This window comes from Cotesia typhae, unplaced genomic scaffold (assembly GCF_013202065.1).
Source record: "Cotesia typhae breed Kobodo isofemale line unplaced genomic scaffold, CoteBio_Ctyphae contig_43, whole genome shotgun sequence".
Classification (NCBI taxonomy): domain Eukaryota; kingdom Metazoa; phylum Arthropoda; class Insecta; order Hymenoptera; family Braconidae; genus Cotesia; species Cotesia typhae.
This window is the reverse complement of record NW_027423752.1, coordinates 1,392,914-1,418,140: the sequence shown is the minus strand read 5'-3', so window position 1 is coordinate 1,418,140 and position 25,227 is coordinate 1,392,914. Positions and strand designations below refer to the sequence as shown.

General features: G+C 27.6%; 2 protein-coding genes across 3 annotated transcripts in view; one reads left to right on the top strand and one right to left on the bottom strand.

Moving 5' to 3' along the window:
• The window catches only part of Cdase (neutral ceramidase), a 71,259-nt gene extending 51,126 nt beyond the window's left edge, over nt 1-20,133 (bottom strand). The window contains exons 1-7 of one of the 2 annotated variants that reach the window (XM_074244520.1): nt 19,465-20,133; nt 16,064-16,224; nt 15,833-15,976; nt 12,792-12,968; nt 11,813-11,940; nt 11,467-11,665; nt 10,316-10,522 (exon numbers count right to left, since the gene is read on the bottom strand). In XM_074244520.1, the coding sequence (XP_074100621.1) occupies nt 10,316-10,522; nt 11,467-11,665; nt 11,813-11,940; nt 12,792-12,968; nt 15,833-15,976; nt 16,064-16,207 (999 nt within the window). In that variant the 5' untranslated portion in view covers nt 16,208-16,224; nt 19,465-20,133. Of the gene's footprint in view, nt 1-10,315; nt 10,523-11,466; nt 11,666-11,812; nt 11,941-12,791; nt 12,969-15,832; nt 15,977-16,063; nt 16,225-16,288; nt 16,420-19,464 lie in introns of those variants that run through there. The other variant, XM_074244521.1, reaches the window with a different exon arrangement.
• LOC141528472 (uncharacterized) lies at nt 5,916-8,371 on the top strand. The gene is made up of 3 exons (XM_074244539.1): nt 5,916-6,048; nt 6,161-6,415; nt 7,932-8,371. Exons 1-3 carry the CDS (start codon nt 6,040-6,042, stop codon nt 8,196-8,198), a joined length of 531 nt encoding a protein of 176 aa, XP_074100640.1. The 5' UTR covers nt 5,916-6,039; the 3' UTR covers nt 8,199-8,371.
• Nucleotides 20,134-25,227: the final 5,094 nt, after the last annotated feature.

The window sequence follows — 25,227 nt, the reverse complement described above, 5'->3', positions numbered from 1 at the left end:
TTGGTCTTGGTCTTGCAAAATCGCAAAACCAAAACCAAGACTGCAAGACCAAGACAGATTTTGCTCATCACTAAATGAGTATCATTGCTCTTAAATTTGTTATATTATCGAAAAAGTTTGGTTTTTTATATTTCCGGTGACACGACAAAATCTCCCCACAAATTATATATAAATTTTTGTATTTCAATATTCGACATTTATAATAGAAATAAATAAAATAATTATAATATAGTTATCCGCGTTTGAGTTAGTCTAATGTCGAATAAACACACACAAAAACCTTGTTAAAAGGGCGCAACACGGTCACAAGCAAAGGTAATAAAATAATTATAAAGTATTTAAATTATAATAAATTTTTAAAATTAGTTAAGAGAGATTTTCTCAGTGAGATTTTGTCCGGGGAGATTTCGTGGTAGTACCATATTTCCTGTGTAGTTTTGATATGATTGCAATCATGATGATTTTAACTTTCTCCGATATTAAAAGTTACCATCTAGATAATAAACAGTATAATCATAATTGTGAGAATTATTATATAATAATTGTGCTAATTGCAATCGCCAGATAGCTGTATTTATCATTTTAACTTTAGAAAAGTTAGTAACTAAACTAGATAGTAGAAGCTACAATATAGGGATGGTTACCGTTAACATAAAATTCTCTCCGTGTATTTATCATCTGAGCAGGGAAAGTGAAAATCATTTGAAATGAAAATTACGTCACTATTGGTATAATTATTATTCTAACACGTTCTTAAAATGACAAATTTTTTGTTTTTCTTATTATTTAAAAATTTTTCTTTAATAGAAATTTAATGAACGTTCTTCAGCATAACATTCTATTACCGTATCGAATTTTTCATCTCACGAATTTTTAAACCAAAAATAATATACCAGACAAGTGCTTGTTTTCATTATTTTAACTCATTAAAAAGTGAAAATATTAATCAGTGTCATCAACTCACCACTTAATGTGATCTATTTTTAATAATATCTCGAAATTAAAAATTCAATTTAATATCTTGCGCCTCTCTTCTGAAGAACTTGCTCAATTAATCATGTTGTCTGCCTATTTCATCCTTAATTAACATAAAAAATAAATTTTGAGAAAATAATTATCCAATTTTTCAGTAGTGGATAATTGTTTTAAAATTACGCAATCATTATACTCTGATAATAATTATTCAATTACCGCGACAGATTGCTTATTTAAAATTAAATACTAATTACCGAACCATTAACATGTTGACTTTTTATACCAATTAGTTATGATGTTACGATATACACTCCACGAGATTTATATCATTTCTCAACAATTTATAAGCTTAATTAACACGTTTAACTTTATGTTTAATACCTCAATTAATTTATCAATTAATATTCTTCAATTTTATTTTTATTAAATTAAATTACTTAAAAATGTTTTGATTAATTATTTTTTAAATTATAATACTTTCAATTATTAATTATTATTAATAAATTATTATAATAGTTAAAAAAAATACCTTTAACAATAAATTTTTTTATCATATACCAAAATTAAATTTAGACTGCATGTTTTTTCATATTTTCTTTCAATTGATTTTTTGAGGGGCATTTTGATTAGTAACTTTCAAATAGTATATTACACCCCTTGGGAAGGAAAATAAGAAAAGCCTCAGATCACATGTAATTGTTGGCCGAGGCGAAGCCGAGGTCGACAAACATGTGATCTGAGGTTTTCTTTTTTACTTTCCAAGGGCTGTATACTATTTTTTTGTCCGACGAAGGCGGAAAGCGGCAACTTTGTTTAGCGTAGCGGGACGAAAGTTGCCACTTTCCGCCCGGAGGGCAAAAAAATAAAATTTTTTTCTTTACATTTTTCAAAAGTAGATATACCTACATCAATAAATGTTGTGTTAAAATTTCTAAGTGATCTAACCACTTTTGTCATATTATTTTAGGATATTTATGCGTACATTCAAGTACAAAGAAATTAAATTTCTAAAAAAACTGAAGGGATTTTATATGGCAGCAGCATCGCTGATTGACTTAAATAAATTTTTTTTTTTCATTTAAAAAACTTATCTATATATAGAAAGGAGACTTTCGATAGATATAGTCACTCATCACGATATCTCTGGAACTATAAGACCTAGAGACTTGAAATTCGGCAGGAATATTCCTTTCGCCGAGTAGAGGTCAGCTAAGAACAGATTTTACGAAATTCCACCCACAAAGGGGGTTGCGGGGACGTTAATAATGAAAAATTCCCGTTTTCAAACTATAGCTCCTATCGACTTCAAATTTGGTAGGAATTTTCTGTAAGAGATGTAGAAATAATCTATCAATGAATTTTACGATATCTCACCCCACAGAGGGTTGCGGGGGTAGGTATTAACAATGAAAATTTTTAATTTCCAAGCTATAGCTCCTATAGACTCCAAATTTAATAGGAGTCGTCTACATGTGATACAAAAATGATCTAAGAACGGATTTTACACCGAATCACCCCCAATAAAGATCGCGGAGGTGGGTGTTAACAATAAAAAATCTTAATTTTTAAAATATAGCTTCAAAAAGCTGCAAATTTGGTAAGGATCTTTTATTTGTCTTGTAGAGATCATCTCAATACGGATATCAATAAATTCTACTTCCGATTCGATGGAATGTGGAACCTGTGCAAGTCAAAATAATACTCCAATTGAATTTCAAGTCTAGATCTAAAACTACAATTCTATAAAGTGCCCAGCGGAGCGGACGGGTAACAGCTTGTCAATTATATTTTTTCAGCTCGAAGAGCTCAAAAACATCATAAGTGCAATTTTAAGCGCTTAGATATGGAATTAGCGGGAAGTTGCAGGGATGGCATTTAGGGTCAACCGTTTTCATAATTTTCTGTAATCAATTTTTTAAATATTTTCTTTGATTATCAGTTTTTTTTCAAAAAAAAAAAAAAAAAAAAAAAAATAATGGATTTGTATTTTTTTTTTAATTTGAATTTGATTATTTTTAAAAACTTCAAAAATTTTTTATTGGATTAAGATTTACAACGTTAAACTATAAATCCATTATAAAATATTATAATACATTAAAATCCGACCATTAATATTAAAAGGGTCTCAAAAAACATTTATTTTCACCGCAATCATTACAAACAAAGTCTCTCTATCTACGGTCACTTACATAAAGGGCTACCCAATTTAAATTAATCCCTTTGAAACGTGACAAATTTCTAAACTAACAAAAATCCACAGTAACGATTGTATAATTGTTCCATATCATAAATAATAAACAAGCTATCATTCTTTCAAATATAGATCGATCAATTTCCACATCGACGAATATTAATAATCAATCAGCATTAATTTATTAAAAAACTTTCATTCAATATCAATAAACATACATTACAAACCCAGTTGTCAATAAAATATTTCAACTAGATCATATCATTTGTCATTTGTCATTTGTCATTGCGTCGATTGCACACAGGCATTAAATAAAACTAAAAGGAAAGAAATTTCTTTCAAACAAAATTGAATTGTTCAAACATAAGATTTCTAATCAACGAAAACAATCTGCTCTCGTACTAATAACCAAACAAATATTTATCAGACCAGACGTGTCCCACAATCCTATATTGTAAAACTTTTCCTATTTTTTGCCCTTACTGAAGTATTGCCCTCGAATATATTGCGACACTCTCACATTACGAAAGTGACTATTTGATATAACAATACTTTGTCCGGAATGATTATTTATGACAACTATTACTTTAACGCAAGTATATCTGTATTTATACTAATATATAAATCTGTAGAGTTTTTCATCTTCGTTTCGTCACAACTAATTAATTACCCTTCCAATTGAGATGAAATTTTTTGTAATGTACTAAAAAAATACACAGAAAGAAAGAAAGTCTTGAGTCAAGCATAAATTTTCTTAAATCAAGGAAATCTTAAGGAAAATTGAAAATTTCTTGAACGAAGTTAAATTTTTTTAAGCTAAGAAAATTTCTTCTTGCCCCAAAATAATTTCGGTCTTCCTTACAATTTTCTTGGTTCAAAAAAAATTTTTTTTTCTGTGACTTAAATTCAGGGAAATTTTTACAAATATTGAATCATATCTACAGACAGAATGTCAATTAATAAATCAAAAAAAAATTTGTAAAATAAAAATAGCAATTTTGAGTGTTAATGTTTTTTTCTCCGAACATTTGACCTTTTTTAACAGTACATTTGATTTTTTTAACAGTAACTTTCTGTGGAGAAAAATTTTTCTAGTTTTGGGAAAAGACAATTTTGGATGAAAATTCGCTAGTTATCTACACGGCGAAAAAAATATAGGAATTTTTCCTATGTTAACATGGGAATTTTTTCTTTATTAACATGATAGAAATATCCATGTGACATAGAAAAAATTCATTTATCACTAAAATTTATGTATCTTAATTTAAGAATTTTCTCATTCGAGCAATTTCTGATAATTAAAAAGTAAACCAGTGATAAACAGTCGGTTTGTGATAAAAAAAAATTCGAGGAAATTTTTTTCAAATTTTGCTTTACATTTCGAAAAAATCAAAAATCCAACATATTATGAAAGGTGTGGCTTAAATTGCCATAACTTTTTCAAAAATTGACTTATCGGGACGTTTTATTTTTCAAAATTTTTTTTATTAAATGTTCTTTTTGGGAAAAAATAGAAAAAAATTATTCAAATCTATCTTCATCGTTATTTTTTAGATTTTCCGAAAAAAACTCCGAATTTCTCGATGATAAACATTTTTAATTTATTTTTTCTTTCTTTCATATGAAACTTTGACATTTTCTACAAATATCCTGAAAATTTCAGAATGGTGTTTTTTTGATTTCTATTTGTTTTCAATTGAAAAAAAATTTTTTTTCATGTCATAAATGAATTTTTCCCATGTCAAATGGATATTTCTATCATATTAATAAAAAAACAATTTCCATGTTAGTATTGGAAAAATTCCTATGTCAACATAGGAATTTTTCCTATGCAAAAATAGGGAAAATCCCTATTTTTTTTTCGCCGTGTATCTAAAATTTTTTTTTTCCAAATCAAAAAAATTTTTTTTTTCAACAAGAACGTTATTTTATTTCTTCAACTAAAAAATAAAATTTAAAAAAATTTTCAACAAATTAATGTCCTACCACAATTTCCATTATCCTCAAAATAAATTTTTTCTTTCAACGTATTTCAAAAAGAAAACTAATTTATTAACTTTCCACGAAGTACACAATAGATACACAGAAGACCTAAAGCAAGAGTCAGTGTGTTCAGTGAAGTAAAAAAAATAATTATAAATAATTATCATTCATACTCTATTTACGTGTTTATTGATTGAGGATACTGGTCACCATAGTTTAAATGACTCAGAGATTAATCAACATTCCATTGATGATCACCTTGGAGCCGCCCATCGCCCGTAACAAGATCCTTACAACTAATTTTTCTAAAACAGTGGCAGTAGGTCTACGTCATCAGCTGATCCATTAGGCCACCGGCTTTGTTATGAATTTTTTTCACCATCACTCTTACTATTACCGATACGTTACCGGGTTCATGTATTTTTACTTTTACGTCATCTCTAGATCGGAGTTTTTACTTCAAATAAAAGACCGGGAAAAAACTCCTGCGTGCTCTAAATTTAAACCGAAATATTAAAAGTGAAAATACTCCCTCTCAGAAAATCTTTTTTACTATTGTCCGCGATATTGTTGTGTGTAACCAAACCGGCCTTCGAGAGCCGGACACTCCCGCTGCCACATTTAATTCGGTAATGAGCACTAGCTCTAGCTTGGTGGGAAAAAACATAAATGAAATTACTTATGATTATGACGGAGACCTTGAATTACACAACCGATGGACACTTATTGGGGGTAAGCTTGAGATTACGCATTTTATTGGGAGTTTCTAGGAGTAACTTTACCTGCTACTACCATCTACAAGTTCTTTCTGAGGGAGTATAAAAGACCAGGTAACTTTGTGCTAAAGTATCAGTTACTTCTCGCTACTGAGATCATACATTAACTTTAAAATGTTTAAGGTAATTTTTCAATTCAAAGTGTATGATAATAATTAATTATTAATTTTTATTGTTGAGTTTTTGGTTTTCATTTTTAAAATTTTGAAATTTTTATATTTTTTGCTTTGCGCAGCTTTTCGTTTTGGCTGCTTTGGCTGTTGCCAGTGAGGCTTCCTACGTGAATTACGACGGCTATGTTAACGCCAATGTTGGATATGGATCGTATTATGGACTTGGATATGGACACGATGGATCTTATCAGACATTTGTTGCACCAGTAGTCGCTGATGCTCACTACCAACACGGAGTTTATGGACACGGTTACGATGGACACGATTACGAGGGACACAATGTTTATGATCATGGATTGAACCATCATGATACTTATGTGAGTTTCTAGTTCTACTATTTCATTTTTTACTGTCAGCTCTTTTTGATTAATATTTTTATTTATATAATTCAAAACTTTCAAATAATAAAATTTATGACTTTTTTTTTTTTTTGTTAATTCGAGTGAGAAAATTTTAAGTTAATTTTTTAATAAATGTTTAATTATTAATTTATCAAATTTTTGGTAATTATTTATAATATTTTTATTTATATAATTCAAAATTTTGAAATAGTAATATTTATGACTTTTTTTTTTTTTTTTTTGTTAATTCGAGTGAGAAAATTTTAAGTTAATTTTTTAATAAATATTTAATCATTGATTTATCAAATTTTTTACAAGTGGGGTCAATCCCATTTTGGGCCATAACTAGGTAAAAAATAAACTTTTTCAAATTTTTTTTTAATCTGCTTGTTTTTAGGGCACATTTATAATAAAAAATGATGTGAAAGAAAAAAATAAAAATTTCGAAGATTTTTTGCCTTTAAAAAGTGGAAAAAATTTTGGCTTTCATGTTTTTGGATAAAAATTATATTTTATTTTTTTTTATGTTTTTGATATACTTTTTTATTTTTTTGAAAAGTGCATAAAAAAAATAAATCAAAAAAAAAATTGATCAATTTAATTTAAAAAAAAAAAAAAAAAAAAGTTTAACATGGGTTGATCCCACTTGTAAATAATTACCAAATTTTTTTATTCGACAATTTTATTTAAATGATAAAAAAAAAATCAATTTTTAAATATGGACTTTTAAAAATTTTTTTTCAATTATAAAATTTTTTAATTCGACAATTTTTTGTCATATTAATGTCACAATAATAATAATAATTAAATAAAAAAGAATAAAGTGAAAACATAACGTGAACACGTTTCGTCGTACAACAAATAATAAGTTGATATGTATAATTTGGTCTTTTCACCTGATTCTTTTTCATTTAATTAATTTCAATACCTGATTTTTCCCATATTAATAATAATGAAAATAATAATAATCAGAAAAAAAAATTTTGAGCCTTAAAAATTTTTTTTGTCAGTTTATTTTAATTAATAATCAATTTTTTTTTTTTAATTTTATGAAATTTAAAGATAAAAAATATCAAAATTTTATTTAAATTAATTTTTTAATAAATCTCCATTTTTTTAGCTAGAAAATATTACTGACAATAATTAATTAATTTAGATAAAACATTTTTTAAATAATAGATTTTTGAAATAATATTTTATTAAATATTTAAAGGAATTTCTGATACTGAAAATTACACAAAATTAATAATTTTTCAGATGAACTTTTTTCAATATTTGTTTTTCCATAAAAAAATATCATTACTTCAAATTAAAATAATTTTCAACATCATTTTAATATATTCCGTAAAATAAAAAAAAATTTAATTACTTTTAATAATCATCCATTTATTAAAGATTGATAAATTAATTGATCAATATCAAATTAAATCTAAACTCTGTAATTAATTAAAAAAAAAATGTTGAAATTAAATTATTCTGTTGATAAAAACAGGCACCAGCGAAGTACGCTTTCAACTACGGAGTAAACGACCCCCACACCGGTGACGTAAAAAGCCAAGAAGAAGTGCGTGAGGGTGACGTAGTTAAAGGGTCATATCGCCTGAACGAACCCGACGGTACCATCCGCGTTGTCGAGTACACCGCGGATCCTCACAATGGATTCAACGCAGTAGTAAAAAAGATCGGACACGCTGTCCACCGTGCCCCAGTTCCCGTAGTAAAATACGTAGCCCCCGCGTATCCTCACCACGGATACTAGGATACATTTAATTAAATTTAATTAACTTGATTAAGTAAAAAAATTACATCAGCTCGTCTGCATAATTTCGACTCGCCCAGATGTGTTCATCCAATTATTAAAAAATACACTCACTTTTAAATTTATATCAATTAAAGTTATCACTGAATAAATTATTTTACTTAAATAAACAATTACTTTATTTCTTACCTAATTTCTTAATTTTTTACATCTTATTTTTATTTAAATTATATGTAGTAAGCGCAAGTAAAAAAAACTTTTAATATTTTCATGTAATCGATAACTTACACCTAAAAGTACTTAACAGTTTTCAATCCTGCGTTGAAAAATAACTATAACAATGAAAATAATTTAAATTCACGTTGAGGTAACAGTATTATCGACTGAATAAAAAAAATAAATAAACAAACTAGAAACTTGAAATTTCTACACTGAAAAAAAAATTTAACTTGAATAAAAAAAAAAATTCTTGAACCAAAAAAATTATTTTGAAGAGTTTCTTTGTCTTTAATCAAGACGAAAAATTCTTGAATCAAGAAAAATTTTTTAGTTTAAGAATTTTTCTACTAAAATAAAGAAAATAAAGTTCTTTAAAATTATTTACTTGATTCAAATAAATTTTTTTGTCTGTGTATGTGACTGCCGAAATTGACAGATTATGGATAAGAAAACTTTGGCTTGAGGCAGTTGTCACGGTACAATATTGTCAAAAAATTCGAGATTATACGCGCCGCAAAAGTAGATGAGCTTGTAGCTAAGTAATCCATCACTTTTAACGCAAGATTGTACTCGTGGAGACGCAACCCTTATAAATGTTATTACTGTCCAACTCCGTAGATATATACTTTTTCATAAATTGTCGAACTTTAATTCGTTATTGATAAATAATTAGACGGTCAAAAAAAATTTTTTTTTAACTCACAACAAATACATTAAAAGACTTTTGAAAGTTTCTGACAGTTAGTTTTTTTTTTATAAGAAACTGATAGAGAACTGCAGAGAGCGTACACAATCAATGTTAAATATCCAGTTTTTAATTGCTCTTCTCTACATAGTTTGGGGGCTTTTTAGATAGATTTTAAAAATAATAGTTCCATGACAGGATCAATTACATATACTTTAATAGAAAATTCCGACGGAACAAATTTATAGAACCAACAAACTATTCAAAACTTAATATAAAAAATTTACTATCACTGAAAAATATATAGAACCGTGAAAAGGCACAAATTCCTATCAAAACCTTTCTGATGATACCAAATTGAATTGTAAAAATTCCTTTAAAAATAATAATATGCTCGTCACAAAATTTTCCATACTCTCTCAATTATTTGAATCATAAATGACTATCGCTAAAAAATATCAAATCCAATTTATGATAAAGATATATCCATTACAAAATTTCAAAATTTTTCTTAGTCTCATAATTATGTAAATTAGTTTTTGACCTACAACCGTATTCACATGAACAAAATAGAGCAAATTAATAAATAAATTAAGCTTATCATAAAGTTTAGATCCATACCTATAACTACACGGAAAGAACAAGATGATACTGGATATCATCCCTGATTATACTCAGTGATATCTGTGGTAAAAAAAAATTTGAGATAATAGCTAGAAAAATCCAGATTACACTGCGGGATATCTGGATTATACTCACTATAATCAAGATTATACTTATTGTAATCCGCATCATACTAGCTACTATCTGAAATTTTTTTTCCCTCATGGGAAAAATCCAGATTACAATGAGTATAATCCAGATTACAATGAATATAATCTAGATTACAATGAGTATAATCCAGATGTCACTGAGTATAATCTGGATTTTTCTAGCTATTATCTGAAATTTTTTTTTCATCGTAGATATCACTGAGTATAATCTGGGATTATATCCAGTGTCATCTTGTTCTTTCCGTGTACTTCCAAGACTTGTCATAATAAATTAACTATTGCTGAAAAGCATATGAAACATTGAAAAGGCACAAACTCAAATCAAGATTTTCCCAATAATACTCAATGTAATTTAAAAAGTAATTTTATCATACAAACACGCTGGAAACAAAATTTTTTATATACAGATGAAATATAAAATTAAAAATGAATAGATTTACCATTGATCCGTCGAAGAGTTTGTGCGCAATGATACTCGTACTCTCAAACATATTCTTCCCGGGACCGGATGCAAAACACATTTCATTCTTCCCAGGACAAGTGTACGAAGACGAGCACTCATCGCCCGAAAACTCGCACTTGGGACCTCGGGTATTGGGGGAAACATCTCCCAGGTTACTCGACGCAAAAGCTGCTACAAAGTCACCCTAAAATATATACACATATTTTTTTAAAACAATTCATTTAAATATCATGTCATTATTTTAGATTAGGCTGTTTGCAAAAGTACACCGTAAAAGTAGAAATAAGAGAAATTCATTCAGAACAAATTTTGACGATGAAAAAAATTATTTACATCATGAAAATGTTATATCTTTAAAATTTTACTTTTGGTTTGAATTGTGAACTGTGAATAAATAAAATTTTGCTTTAGTAAATGATGACTTTTGTTAAATTGCGCTGTATTTTTTTAACTGTTGATGTTTTTAAAGATATAAGCTCATCCCGATATTACACTCGTCAAGAGCTTTCATTTGAGTACCCACATGCATTTTTTATATATTTTTCATATATACATATATTTAATATATATAAATATATAAATATATGAAAAATTGATGTGGGTACTCAAATGAAAGGTCTCGATGAATGCATTATCAGTATGAGCTTATATCTTTAAAAATGTCAATAGTTCACAAGATACAATGTTATTTCTTAATTATTGGTATATTTAAAGATATAAGCTCATCCCGATGTTGCCATCATCAAGAGCTTTCACTTGAGTACCCACATCAATTTTTCATATATTTATATATATTATATATGAAAAATATATGAAAAAATGATGTGGGTACTTAAATGAAAGGTCTTGATGAGTGTAACATCGGGATGAGCTTATATTTTCAAAAATATCAATAGTTCACAAGATACAAGGTCTATCGTTAACAAAATTATTAATTTTGTTAAAAATTGCTCTCTTTGAACAAAATGATTTAACTGGAGCTTCTGTTACAAAAGATAATCTGAGTTCAAGTACATATTTTTAATTTATTAAAATCTCGTTTATTAATTACTTGAAAATTTTTTTTAAAATTTCTAGAATATTTTTTAAATATATTTTGTAATAAATAATTTAACAATAAAATAGTACCTTCCCAATAGGAGTATCTTTATTAATATATTTCTCAAACAGTACAGCAGCATAGCCGACATTATCACTTGAAACAAGTCTATTAGTGTTATTCATACTAGTAGGATGGACTGCAAACCAATTGATAACACCCATGGGATGACCGTTAGCTGCAATAAATTGCAATTGGGTCATGCTTTTATCGACATCGTAATTGTATCTGAATAAAAAAAAATAATTAGATGAATAGAAAAGCAAAGTAATTAGATTTACCCGTATTTGATATTTTTTTTTTTTTTTTTTTTTTTTTTTTTTAGTTGCAAATAGTTTGAAGTAATTGTCTAATCGATAAGATTAATTAATTTACTTGTCTCTCTCGAACTGGGGGTTGTTCAAATATGCCATTGGGCTGCGGTTTATATTTGCGTCTAATACTTCTCCATGACCGACAAATAACTTTCCTGGTACTACGGAATCGTGAGCTCGTACAATACTCTGAAAATAAATATCAGTTAATTATTGTTATTCTTATAAATTAAAAAAATTTTAAGTCATCAATAAAAATTAGAAAAAAATAAATTTTATTTCTGCACAGAAAAAAAAAATAAATTTGAATCAAGAGAAAAATTCTTAAACCAAGAAAGTAATTTTGAAAAGTTTAATTGTCTTGGATCAAGACGGAAAATTCTTGAATGAAGTAAAATTTACTTAAATCAAAAAAAATTTTTTAGTTTAAGAATTTTTTTACCAAAATCAAGAAGATAAAATCCTTCAAAATTATTTATTTGATTCAAGTAATTTTTTTTGTGTGCAAATTAATAGTAAATATTTTTTAATCATAAATTATTGATTCAAAATTTAATATTGTTTTTAAATAAAATTTTTTTAATTATAAATAATATGCAAAAAAAAATATTTTTAAATTGAAATTTACTGTAGAGCATTAATAAAGAACAACAATAATTGTTTTTTTAATTTTCTAAAGTTAATCTTTAAATATTCTGACTTTCACAAGTGTAATAAAACATGCAATTAAAAAAATATTTTTTTTTTCTAGTTATGCTTTGTAAATTTCAATTTAAAGATAACTATTTTTATGCAAATTAATTATTACTTTCTTAAAAAAAAAAAAAAAAAAAAAAGTCAAACAATATTAAATTCTTAAATAATAATTTTGACAATAGAGTAATTAATTTTGCATTAGAGTAATTTAAGATTAACATTCACAATCGTGTTGATAAGAAAAAAAAAATAATATTGAAAAGTTAGTCTTTAAATTAAATAGTGAAAATTTCACAAGTATAATGAGATCCGTAATTAGATAAAACTATTCCAAAGATTCTTACCACAAAAATTCCATTGACTAGAGCATTAAAGCTTTGCTTGATAAATCCAAATGTTGTGAGATCAAAGAGCATGTATAAGTTATATCCACCAGGACTTGAATGAGTGTGTGTAGCGCTAATCATCACGTTCTTCTCAGAATACAAATCACCGTACTTTTCTTGCAGTTTGCGGATTACCTGGAGAAGTATAAAACATGATTAGAAAATAAAAAATTTAATATTTATTTAGAACATCAATTTCATTGAAGTGTTAAATTTTGAAAAAAATTCGGAAAATTCAAAAGTGCACTACATCTAGTTAGATAAATTTATATACTATATGTAGTTAAAGTTTTTGGACTTTTTTTATTTAATTAATTACATTTAAACGACTCTGAATTACGTAGCCATTCGCGATAGGGGACCTACCATTCTTTCGAAGAATTAAAAAAAAAAAAGTTTGACTCAGTTAATGGATTTTTTCGCAAGTTGCAGTGTTTACGGGTTTCATACTTGACAGAAGGGGATAGTATATTACATGCCTAAGGCAGTAAAGTAAGAAATGTCTCAGATTACATGTAATTGTTGTCCGAAGCGAAGCCGAGGTCAATAAACATGTGATCTGAGGCATTCTTATTTACTGCCCATGGTATATATACCATTTTTCTCCTCTAAGGAGGCGGAAAGTAGCAACTTCGTTCAGTGCAGCGGGGCTAAAGTTGACGATTTACGTCCGGAGGGGAGAAAAATTTTTTTTTCCGTTTCTACACTAGTCACGTTTTTATCATGTTCGGATCTGGAGAAATCCTAAGAAAACTACAAAAAAAAATTTTTTTCATAATTTATCCTCTTCTAAAAAGTTGATGGCCGGATGTCGTATCGTTTTACGTCACTTCTGTGACCATTTTATTCGGTTGTTGATTGGTCGACTGAGATAGTGGCGGGATTTTTAAATGATTGAAGGCGAGCGAAGCGAGCGTGTTATGTCTAGTAATGGTAAATAACAGTAAAAATAGTTGTCGAAGTGAGGCGAAAAAAATTTTTCGATCACAATTCGCATCATAACACGTGCAATTAGAAAAATTAACTCACTAAACTAAAACAAAATATTTATTTCGTTGAATAAAGTATATTTATCTAGCAATTAACTAGTGTAAATTTTATTGATGCATAAATTTAATTGAAGTATGTAGTAACAAAAAACATTTAACAAATGCATGACTGCAGTGCATTGAAATACATGTTGGGTGCATCATTATTTACATTATAAATTTCTATTAAAACTAGACAATGGACTAGAAATTTTTTTGCAAATTAAAAAAATATACCAACACCTATTATATAGTTCCTTTTTTAAATGCATTGTTGTTATTTTTACAAAAAACTTTTCATCTCAACTTTTACGCATCGAACAATATGCATTCAAACTCATTTTTATCCACATTTATTGTTCGATTTGAAAACACGAAAAAATACTTTTTTTCTGTTCATTAGTTTTTACAGTTTCAAGGATTTAGATTTTGGTATCCGCTATGCAGAAGGTTTCAACGAATAGATAAAATGAATGACGTTTAGTAGAGCGACACGTGGTATTGAGCTTTTTAAGGAAACGTTACTTTGATGTAGTGAAAAAGTTCGCATACAAGATATGGGACATGAGCGCTTTAAAAGAAGACTTTATTATAAAAATAAAATAGTCACTAATCCAACGTCATTGGAACGTGACTCTTTGATCCGGAAGAATATTTACGACTCAATAAACTTTTAAATATTTTTTTTTTTTTTAATTCAGAGTGTTCCTTCTAAAGGTTTTGAACTTTTACAAATTAATTTTTGAAATTATTATCATCTGAATAATTATACGAAGGAAACACAGTGTGCAAATTGTTGTTTTATTCACTTGCTCTTAGGGAAAAAAAAATTTACTGAATAACATCGTAATTTGCAATAATTCAAATTGTATTCTGTACACGGTAAGAACAAGACTACACTGGATATCATCCTAGATTATACTGAGTGAAAAATTTTTTCAGACAGTAGCTGGTATAGTCCAGATTATAATGAGTATAATCCAGATTATAATGAGTATAATCCAGATTATAATGAGTATAATCTAGATATCACACAGTATAATCTGGATTACTATCAGTATAATTCAGGTATCACGCAGTATAATCTGGATTTTTTTAGCTATTATCTGAATTTTTTTTTTCACCGCAGATATCACTGAGTATAATCGAAGATGATATCCAGTGTCACTTTGTTCTTTCCGTGTAGACAGCAGCATCGTAAGAATTTTTATGTTATTTATTACTTATATTATTTTTTAGAATTACGATGTTCGCATCGCAAAATTTCATAAGCAAATAGTAATTTTTAATTTACAAAATTATAAAAATCAAGAAATTCTATTTCTGAATTACGATGTTGCTATTGTAATTTTTACGTAATTTTTTTTTCTGTGCATTCAATCGTATTTAAAATTTTTTTTTTTTTTAGACGACCGCATATTTTTTTTTCTTTAAATTTCTCAAAAATCGGATAAGTGAAAAATATCAAATTTTTAATGAAAAAAAATTTTTTTTAATTGATCAATAAAATTATTATATTTAAAAATGTGTGTTTTGTTAACTTTAACAAAATAATTTTTGTTAACTTTAAACCTAAAAATAATTAAAAATTATCTAATTAAAAACCTAAAAATATAATAATACTATAAAAAATTTCACGCAGTTGAAATGGACAAAACTTGAAAAATTTCCGTCGATAAAAAATATTCATAATAGAAATATTATTTAAATGTGCTTTCTATAAATTTTCTGCTGAGCTGAGGTTAAAAAAGTGATTACTTTGCATAAATGGCAGGAACAGTTTAACGTGAGTGCAAGGCTGACGGCTTTTCGACAGTAATGCGCATCCTACACTTTCGTTATCGAAGCGTGTAATATTAAAATATCATAAATTATAAAGAGTAAAATTACCGCAATTTACGTCAAAAAAAAAATAACTACTTAAAAATTATCAAGTGCATTTTTCCCTTTTTAAATAAAAAATAAAATTACCATAGCGCGGACGTCATGTCCAATCATCGCACTCTCAACACTGACAAAAACGAATCTTTCTTCGCTGTCGTCAATAATATAACTGCGAGCAAAAGTCCGAAGATGAAGTCCTGCTCCTTTCTGATCAATTTTTGCATACCCCATCTAGAAAAATTAATCGTTTTAGTAAATAAATAAATCATAAAAGGTATAAAAAAATTACTAATTTTAATTAAATAAATTAATAATTACAAAAACAATTTCCGCGATCGGACCAGTTGTATCAGCGATTCCAGTTCCAATGTTGTAAGCCATTCGTACGGTCGGAAGTTTCACAATGATCAAAATTACAAGACTGAGAAGGGCTCTGGGCCCCGTTGACAATCGTAAATCCATTCAATCACCACTCTTATCTGAAATTACATCCAATTAATTAAAATATTATCAATTAATACACAAATTTTTTACAGCACGGACCGTCTGATTGATGTTTAGTCTTACAACCGAGTTGTCGTTATGAGCCTAGTTTAGGGGATGTAGGAGAACTTTTTCTCGAAATTTCAGTATCCCTACTACTACGCGATTAATTTTATCGTCCTAACATTCCTTATTACAAGTCTGTTTCATTTTATCATTTTAAACGCGTCGTCATATGCTTATTTTTTAATTTTTTTTTTTTTTTTTTTTTTTGTAATTATCAATTACTAAATGAGTAGTTTATTTAATTGATAATAAACTTAGTTATCAATTTGACAGTTCTAACGGAGACTTATTCGGGGTGCTCTGGCACAAAACGCAAAAGAATGGTCAAGTGGGGAAAGTTTTGTTTACTTACTGACGACCGAGTGAGGAGAAGAGGCTTATAAGGGGGCCACTTATGACTGTAATCGTTATCCAGGGTCACAACGCAAAACTTATTTTTCGCGAGATCGTTAAAACGTGTAGAGCTACTTCATGATTATAAATACTACTATTATATACGCAAAATAAATTCTTTCTTCGCATCTACATAATATGACACAAGATAATTTATTTATTGATTTTAATTTTAATTTTTTGTTTTCCAAGGTTAAATATCATTGCTACAATAATAGCATAGGTTCTCAGTTATATTAGCGAATTAAATTATGAATGCCGCTAAATTATTGATTTTTTTTAAATGAAAAAAATACATCGGAAAAAAAAATGTAAACAAGAAAAATACCTGATATAAAAATTATTTGTTGCTTATTTTTAAATTTAAATAAATATTTGTTTGTTAAACACGGAAAAAAACAAGATGACACTGAATATCATCCCAGATTAAACTCAGTGATATCTGGGGTGAAAAAAAAATTTATAGTAACTAGTATAATCCGAATTATACTGAGTGATATCTGGATTATACTCTTTGTAATCTAGATTATACTGAGTGATATCTAGATTATACTCTTTGTAATCTGGATTATACTAGCTACTATCTGAAACTTTTTTTCATTCTGTATAATCTGGGATAATATCCAGTGTCATCTTGTTCTTTCCGTATATTAACAATAATTTTATAAAATTAAAGATATTCTGATCACAAAATATTAATTAGTACTGACTTATAATAATAACTTTAAAGCATTTAAATCTACTGCGTTTTTGTTACTTCCAAAGAAAACAATCTAAATATTAAAATAGAGATGAAATGTATGTGAAACCAATGTATTCGTGATGTGATTGGTCGAAAATAATTATTCTTATTCTGATTGGTTGAAAATGAATATAGTATATATAAACGACACGTAAATATATCATGACAATATATATGAGGCGCGCGCTTGCGCGCGCAAATTCAAATTCTAGTCTTAATATTAAAACAGAGATGAAATGTATGTGAAACCAATTTATTCGTGATGTGATTGGTTGAATATATCATAAGCATGAAAATATATGCAAACTCTATAGTCAAGGCGCGCGCTTGCGCGCGCAAATTCAAATTCTAGTCCTAATCTAAAAAGTTGATGGCCGGATGTCGTATCGTTTTACGTCACTTCTGTGACTATTTTATTCGGTTGTTGATTTGTCGACTGAGATAGTGGCGGGATTTTTAAATGATTGAAGGCGAGCGAAGCGAACGTGTTAAGTCTAGTAAGATAAAAAATATATATATAAACCATATACGCAGCTAAGGCGTAGAATCGTGACTAATAAAATACCGTAAACACAATGACTAATTAGAGTTTTGTTGTAGTTTTATATGGTCAATTTGTAAATAAATTTTTCCGGGAATAATTATAATAATTATATTGATTGTCGACTTTTGAAGAATTTTTTAAAATATTTTAATAGTGCATCTGCCTAATTAAAGATATACTTGATATACTTACGTATGTAAATGACGATAATGGATAGTGTTTATAAAAGATAACGTAAACGTAGTTTTTTTGTCGTTACGAGTAAACAAGGAATTTACATTAGTACCACACTACGAAAGCATTTGAAAATTTAAATATAAAAGAAAAATTAAATGGTAGATTACATTAAGAAATTTTATTCTTTAATTTATTGTAAAAACTAGTATAGGTAAAATTCTTGAGAGAAAATTTTTAAAGGATTCTTGTGACTAATGGTTGATTTTTTTTAAATCAATATTTTCATAAAAAAAAATGAACCCAAGATAAATTCAATTAAAAATTGGATACTTAACATTGATTGTATACGTTCTCTGTAGTTCTGTACCAGTTTGTTAGTTATAAAAAAAAAAAACTTACTGTCAGAAACTTTCAAAAAACTATCAGCCTTTTCATGTATTTCTTGTGAGTTTAAAAAAACATAAAAAAATTTTTTTGACCATCTAATTATTCATGAATTATAACGCTAAAAATTTGTTTTTTATAGAAGTTCAGAATTTTGAAGAAAATTTTGAAAAGTTATATTAAAAAAAAAAGTTTCAGTCGTTAATTTTAAGCTGTTTTGACAGAAAATTTTTGTTCAAAGTATACGGAAAGAACAAGATGATACTGGATATCATCCCAGATTATACTCAGCGATATATGTAGTGAAAAAAATTTTCAGATAGTAGCTAGTATAATCCAGATTATAATGAGTATAATCCAGATATCACTCAGTATAATCCAGATTACAATGATTATAATCCAGATTACAATGAGTATAATCCAGATATCACTCAGTACAATCCAGATTACAATGAGTATAATCCAGATATTACTCAGTACAATCCAGATTACAATGAGTATAATCTAGATATTACGCATTATAATCTGGATTTTTTTTAGCTACTATCTGAAATTTTTTTTCACCACAGATATTACTGAGTATAATCTGGGATGATATCCAATGTCATCTTGTTCTTTCCGTATACTTAAAAAAAATTTTTCTGTTAAAGCTGCTTAAAATTAACGACTGAAATTTTTTTTTTTTTTTTTCAATTTAACTTTTAAAAATTTTCTTCAAAATTCTGAATTTCTATAAAAAAAAATTTTTAGCTTTATAATTAATTACTTAACAAAAAAAAATTATTTACAATATGCATATAATACTTACGAACTATTTCTACTAATTTAAATTCAATCATTAATTATTATGATTCTAAAATCACATCACTGATTTAATTATATTAATTAATTTCATAATAATAAGTAATATCGATGCAAAATAATCATTACCTTCAAAGTACTCTTCACTTAATTAAAATGTATCATTAAATAAAACGAAAAGTACGCCCTTGACCACTGAAGATTATTATTCAATCATTATTATCAAATTTCCTTATCACAATAACAATAACAATGAAAGTTCACAGCGATAACAGCCACCTGTTTTCCTGTGATGAACAATGAAATAATCTTATCAGATGTCACACTAGCTTGTATTATATTAAAACTATTATACAATACTTCGAATAGTCTTCAGTTTTAAACCAAAATTATTCTAAATTAAAATTCGAAAAAAAAAAAACAAAAATAGTCCAAAGACCTTACGCTAAAACACGAGCGATAATGTTCACAATATATATTCACTGATTATGACTAATGTAATAAGTCAACTGATATGATCGTGCAGTGAATAAACACTCGTGTGTATAATGTACGAACAAAGACACCAGCAAATTTAATTTATAACTAGTAACAATTTAACTCCAACTTTTTACTTTTTGTTCACGGCCAGTTATTTTTCCATTGAAAAATATTAATTTTATTTTTCTACAATTATTTTAATTAAAAAAAATTTACAAGTAAAAATAACTTAAAAATTGAAAGATAATTTGAAGACACAATAAAAAGTCACCGGAGAATTTTAAAAATAAACAGATGATGTTAGTCCAGATCAACACGAGAAACTGGATAATTCTTACAGTTTCTCCTTCTACTGAGTTATGACATATCGTTTGTTCTTATTCTTTTTTTTTATCGCTCTCTCACTCTGCATTTGACGGGTATACTCGAGATGCAAGCTGATTAATTTCATTTATTTTATTTTATGAACCATCAATTGAATTCACTTTTGTTTTCATTTTTAAATTGCTCTATATATTTTTTTTAGCATTATTTTTTTTATTACATTCTTTCTTTTGAATTATTCTCGCCGGTCACGACGACCCACGTGGTCACAATTATTCAATTTTTAACACTGGACAAGTAATTTTAAATTTAAAGCTGTAATTTAAGTCAATCATCAAGAAATTATCTTTAAAATTGTCCCAGTTGTTTAAACAAAAGTTTTTTTACAGATTTTTTTTCTTTTTGTAAAAAGTCACTTTAACATTTATTTAAAAATCAGGTTAACAAGTTTAAAAAATATTTTATCATTTAAAATTTTAATAAAATACATTTAAAAAAAGGAGACTCTCGTTCTCCTTGAGTTAAATGCACGCTCAATGCTAGCATATTTCGTAAGTCGCATTCCGCTGAGTTGTTACCGATTTCATGTATCCCATTTGTTCGCAGGAACTCACATTAAGTTTAATTTTTGACATATTTTAACCATTGTTAATTGAGTATTATTTTTGGTAACTCAATTTTTTGTTTAGTCGTCGGTCCCGAAAGAATTTGATCGATTTTAGCCCGATTTCTTCCTCTTTTTCTTCTTCATGATTGATAATTCACAAAGTAACTTGACATTATTGTAAGAATTAAAAATTAAGATATTTAAGAATTTTATCTTAGAATTTTTTTACAGTCGAAAGAAGTGAGGTTGCCGACCGATGTGACCACTAACCGACACTTTCGATCGCTGACTATACCGAGCAGCTAACCTCTCTAACGTCTGCAAGAGAAAGTAAGAGAGGAAGAAGTATATCTTGCATAACGGTACTATCAATCGATTCGTCACGTCAGCCACTGATAGTTATTATTATATTTTTTGTTTTAATCGAGTGTTAAATAATCATAAAGCATAATTATAGTTTTAATTATCATTGTATGTCATTAATTGTTTCTGAATGGAATTTATTTGATACAAATAAAAAGTAAGATCAATATTTCTGATGTAAGTTAAAGATTTTAATGACTGCACAGAAAGAAAAATTTCTTGACTGGACAACAAAATTCTTGGCTCAAGAAAATTTTCATCCATTTTATATGATTTTAGCGTGCAATTAATCATATTGAATGAAAAAAATGATTCAATTTCGTTTGATCTTTCCATTTGACGTTTTAATCAATAAAAATATTAATGAAAATTTACTTCTATTGAAATATGTAATTTTTTGGAGCAAGAGAGAAATTTTCTCAAGGCAAGAAAATTTACTTCTATCAAGAACAAAATTTTTTGGAGCAAGAGGCAGAATTTTCTTAAAACAAAGAGATTATTTTGACTTAAATAAATTTTCTTGGATCAAGATGCGTATTTCTTAAAGCAAGAGAATTAATTTTGTTGAAATAAGTGAAAATTCTTGTGTCAAATATAAATTTTTTTCCTCTCAAGAAAATAATTAGGAAGAAAAATATTTTCTTATTCTAGCTTGATGTGCTTTAAATTTGTTTTTCACATTTAAAAACTAACTAGAATTTAATTTGCGCGCGCAAGCGCGTGCCTCATATTTATTGTCATGTTATATTTACATGTAGTTTATGTATAGTATATTTACTTTCAATCAATCAGAATGAGAATAGTTATTTTCAACCAATCATATCACGAATAAATTGGTTTCACATACATTTCATCTCTATTTCAATACTAGGACTAGAATTTAAATTTGCGCGCGCCTGACAATAGGATTTGCATATATTTTTATGCTTATGATATATTCAACCAATCACGTGACGAATAGTTTGCTTACATGATATATTTTCATATTTTTTATCTAAATTATAAGATTGAATTGAACTAGAATTTAATTTGCGCGCGCCTGACTATAGACTTTGCATATATTTTCATGCTTATGATATATTTGACCAATCACGTTACGAATAGTTTGCAACACATATTTTTCATCTTAATTTTATTATAGGAAACTAGAATTCAAATTTGCACGCGCAGGCGCTCGCCTTGACTATAGAGTTTGCATATATTTTCATGCTTACGATACATTTAACCAATCACATCACGAATAAATTGGTTTCACATACATTTCATCTCTATTTTAATATTAAGATAAAAGAAAATACGTTATTTTTCTAAAATAAATATTTCTAAAAACAAAATATCTAAAATATAAAACTAAAAGTTTTTGTAACAGGGATTTATTTCTGCTCAGAGAATCCAAAAAATTTAATAAAAATTTTATTGGTACCTGATAAAATCATAAAAAAATTTACACGGAAAAAAATAAATAGCAAATGCAACATGATGCAGTCTTGAAAAATAAACATGATGAAATCATGTTGCAGCCACATGATTTTTCATGTTTCGGCTACATGACAATCATGTTGTGGTAGCATGAGAAAATAATGTGGCAGCAACATGTAGCCTTAATAGCATAAAATTAAGCTGCAATAACTAAATATTAATGGTTCAGAAAAATTATCTAAAAGCAAGCAACTAGATTTTTTCGGATTTATAATATTGCAGATGAAAATTAGAGTAAATTATAAAATTAAATAATTTATAAACAATATTTTTGCTTAAATGAATTACGTTATTTTTTTAACAATATTTTTTAGTCAATAACATTAGTACAAGTCGACAATAGTGATGGACCGCAGTTTGTAAAAATTTATAAAATTTATGCAATAGCGATAGTCTTCTGTAAAAATTAAAATCGATAACAGTCGATAACCTTACGTGCTTTGGTAAATTATCACGTACGATGAGTTACTGACTATCGATATGTATCTTCAGACAAAACAACGTTTTCAAAAACAAAACAAACTAACCCGCAGCTTACGTCTGAATCAACTGTAGTTAATTTATTCCAGTCAGCTAAATTCCTACACAAAAGATATACTGGTCAATTTCAATGAAAATTCAGATAGCAGTTTGAATTTTTCTTATCCATTGCTTTCATGAGATCACAAGTGCTCAATCAACGAATTTTCAGATCTGTTTGAACCAGTGAAAATCTTCAAGTTCGTGTTTAGCACATTGAAGATCAGTGCAATGCTCTTATCACGAATATCGTGCTTCGCTAATAAACGTGATGGTAATCTAAATATTAATAATCGCAAATAAAAAATGATATTAATGAAATTAGTGAAATTTAAATTTCACCAAATATTAATTCAGTCATTTAAAAAATAGCGAAAAATAAAAATTTGTAGCTACGTGAATTTAGCCAATTCTTACTGCTGAAACTTGTAAAATTAGCCGATTGTAAACTTTGTGAAATGTAAAATTAACCGTTTCTAAATCTCTCGTAATTCGTTAACGGATCGACGGATCAAAAAATTATTTGAGGCATCTAAAAGGACTTCCATAAATTTAGTTTTTCTGAAAATTAGAGTAGATTCGACTCACTCATTCAAAAGTTATGAGAAGTTTAAAAACGGTTAATTTTACAATTCGTAAAGTTTACAATCGGCTAATTTTATAAGTTTCTGCAGTAAGAATTTACTAAATTCACGTAGCCACAGACTTTTGTTTTTCGCTATTTTATAAATTACTGAACTTATATTTGGTGAAATTTACATTTCGCTAATTTCATTAATATCATTTTTTATTTGCGACTAATTTTATAAATGACATTATCAACTAATTTTCAAATTTATAGTTTATAAACGTTCGAGTTTACAAATGGCTATTTTCCAGTAAACTTAAAACCATACTTAAATTAATGACCACGATTGTATATATATATAGGAGACTTTCTATAGATATAGTCACTCATCACGATATCTCTGGAACTATAAAACCTAGAGACTTGAAATTTGGCAGGAATATTCCTTTTGCCGAGTAGAAGTCAGCTAAGAACGGATTTTACGAAATTCCACCCACAAGGGGGGTTGCGGGGGCGTTAACAATGAAAAATTCCCGTTTTTAAACTATAGCTCCTATCGACTTCAAATTTGGTAGGAATTTTCTGTAAGAGATGTAGAAATAATCTATCAATGAATTTTACGATATCTCACCTCCACAGAGAGTTGCGGGGGTAGGTATTAACAATGAAAATTTTTAATTTCCAAGCTATAACTCCTATAGACTCCAAATTTAATAGGAGTCGTCTACATGTGATACAAAAATGATCTAAGAACGGATTTTACACCGAATCACCCCCAATAAAGATCGCGGAGGTGGGTGTTAACAATAAAAAATCTTAATTTTTAAAATATAGCTTCAAAAAGCTGCAAATTTGGTAAGGATCTTTTATTTTTCTTCTAGAGATCATCTCAATACGGATTTCAATAAATTCTACTTCCGATTCGATGGAATGTGGAACCTGTACAAGTCAAAATAATACTCCAATTGAATTTCAAGTCTAGATCTAAAACTACAATTCTATAAAGTGCCCAGCGGAGCGAGCGGGTACAGCTAGTTTTCATATAAGTTACAGTCGTGAGTTTACCCAAAAAAACTTAAAGTAAAATTATCCATAACTTTTCAAAGAAATATAGCAGTATCTTTACAGAAACTTATTGTAGAGCAAACTTTTCAGATTTCTTTCACTCTAAAAAGGGCACCAGCTTTCTGTTACTTACTGTACAATTTTACAGCATCATCTCGACAATACCCGAAACAGCAAGACTTGTCGTAAACTTTCCATTTCACTATAATCACAAATGTTCCACGTCTTGAACAAAAACTGTGGCTACCAGGGTAGTTCTCTTCCGAAAAAAGGTTCGGTAGCCATTAGAGTGAAACTCTCTCTTATACTTCAACCTCCGACAATGGTAGTTATAACATGAACTCGATTTTCGAAAACCTTAGTGAAACCAATAACTTTCCGATTTTTTGTAAATCATTATCATAGCGGAAAGTTAAAAATTTTATTTTTGTTACAAAATATTTTGTAATTCGTAACGTTTAAACATTTCATAAAGTACAATTCTTAT

Coding starts and splice junctions, on each gene's coding strand:
- LOC141528472 (XM_074244539.1), top strand. Junction 6,416..7,931: donor TGAACCATCATGATACTTAT/GTGAGTTTCTAG, acceptor TGATAAAAACAG/GCACCAGCGAAGTACGCTTT.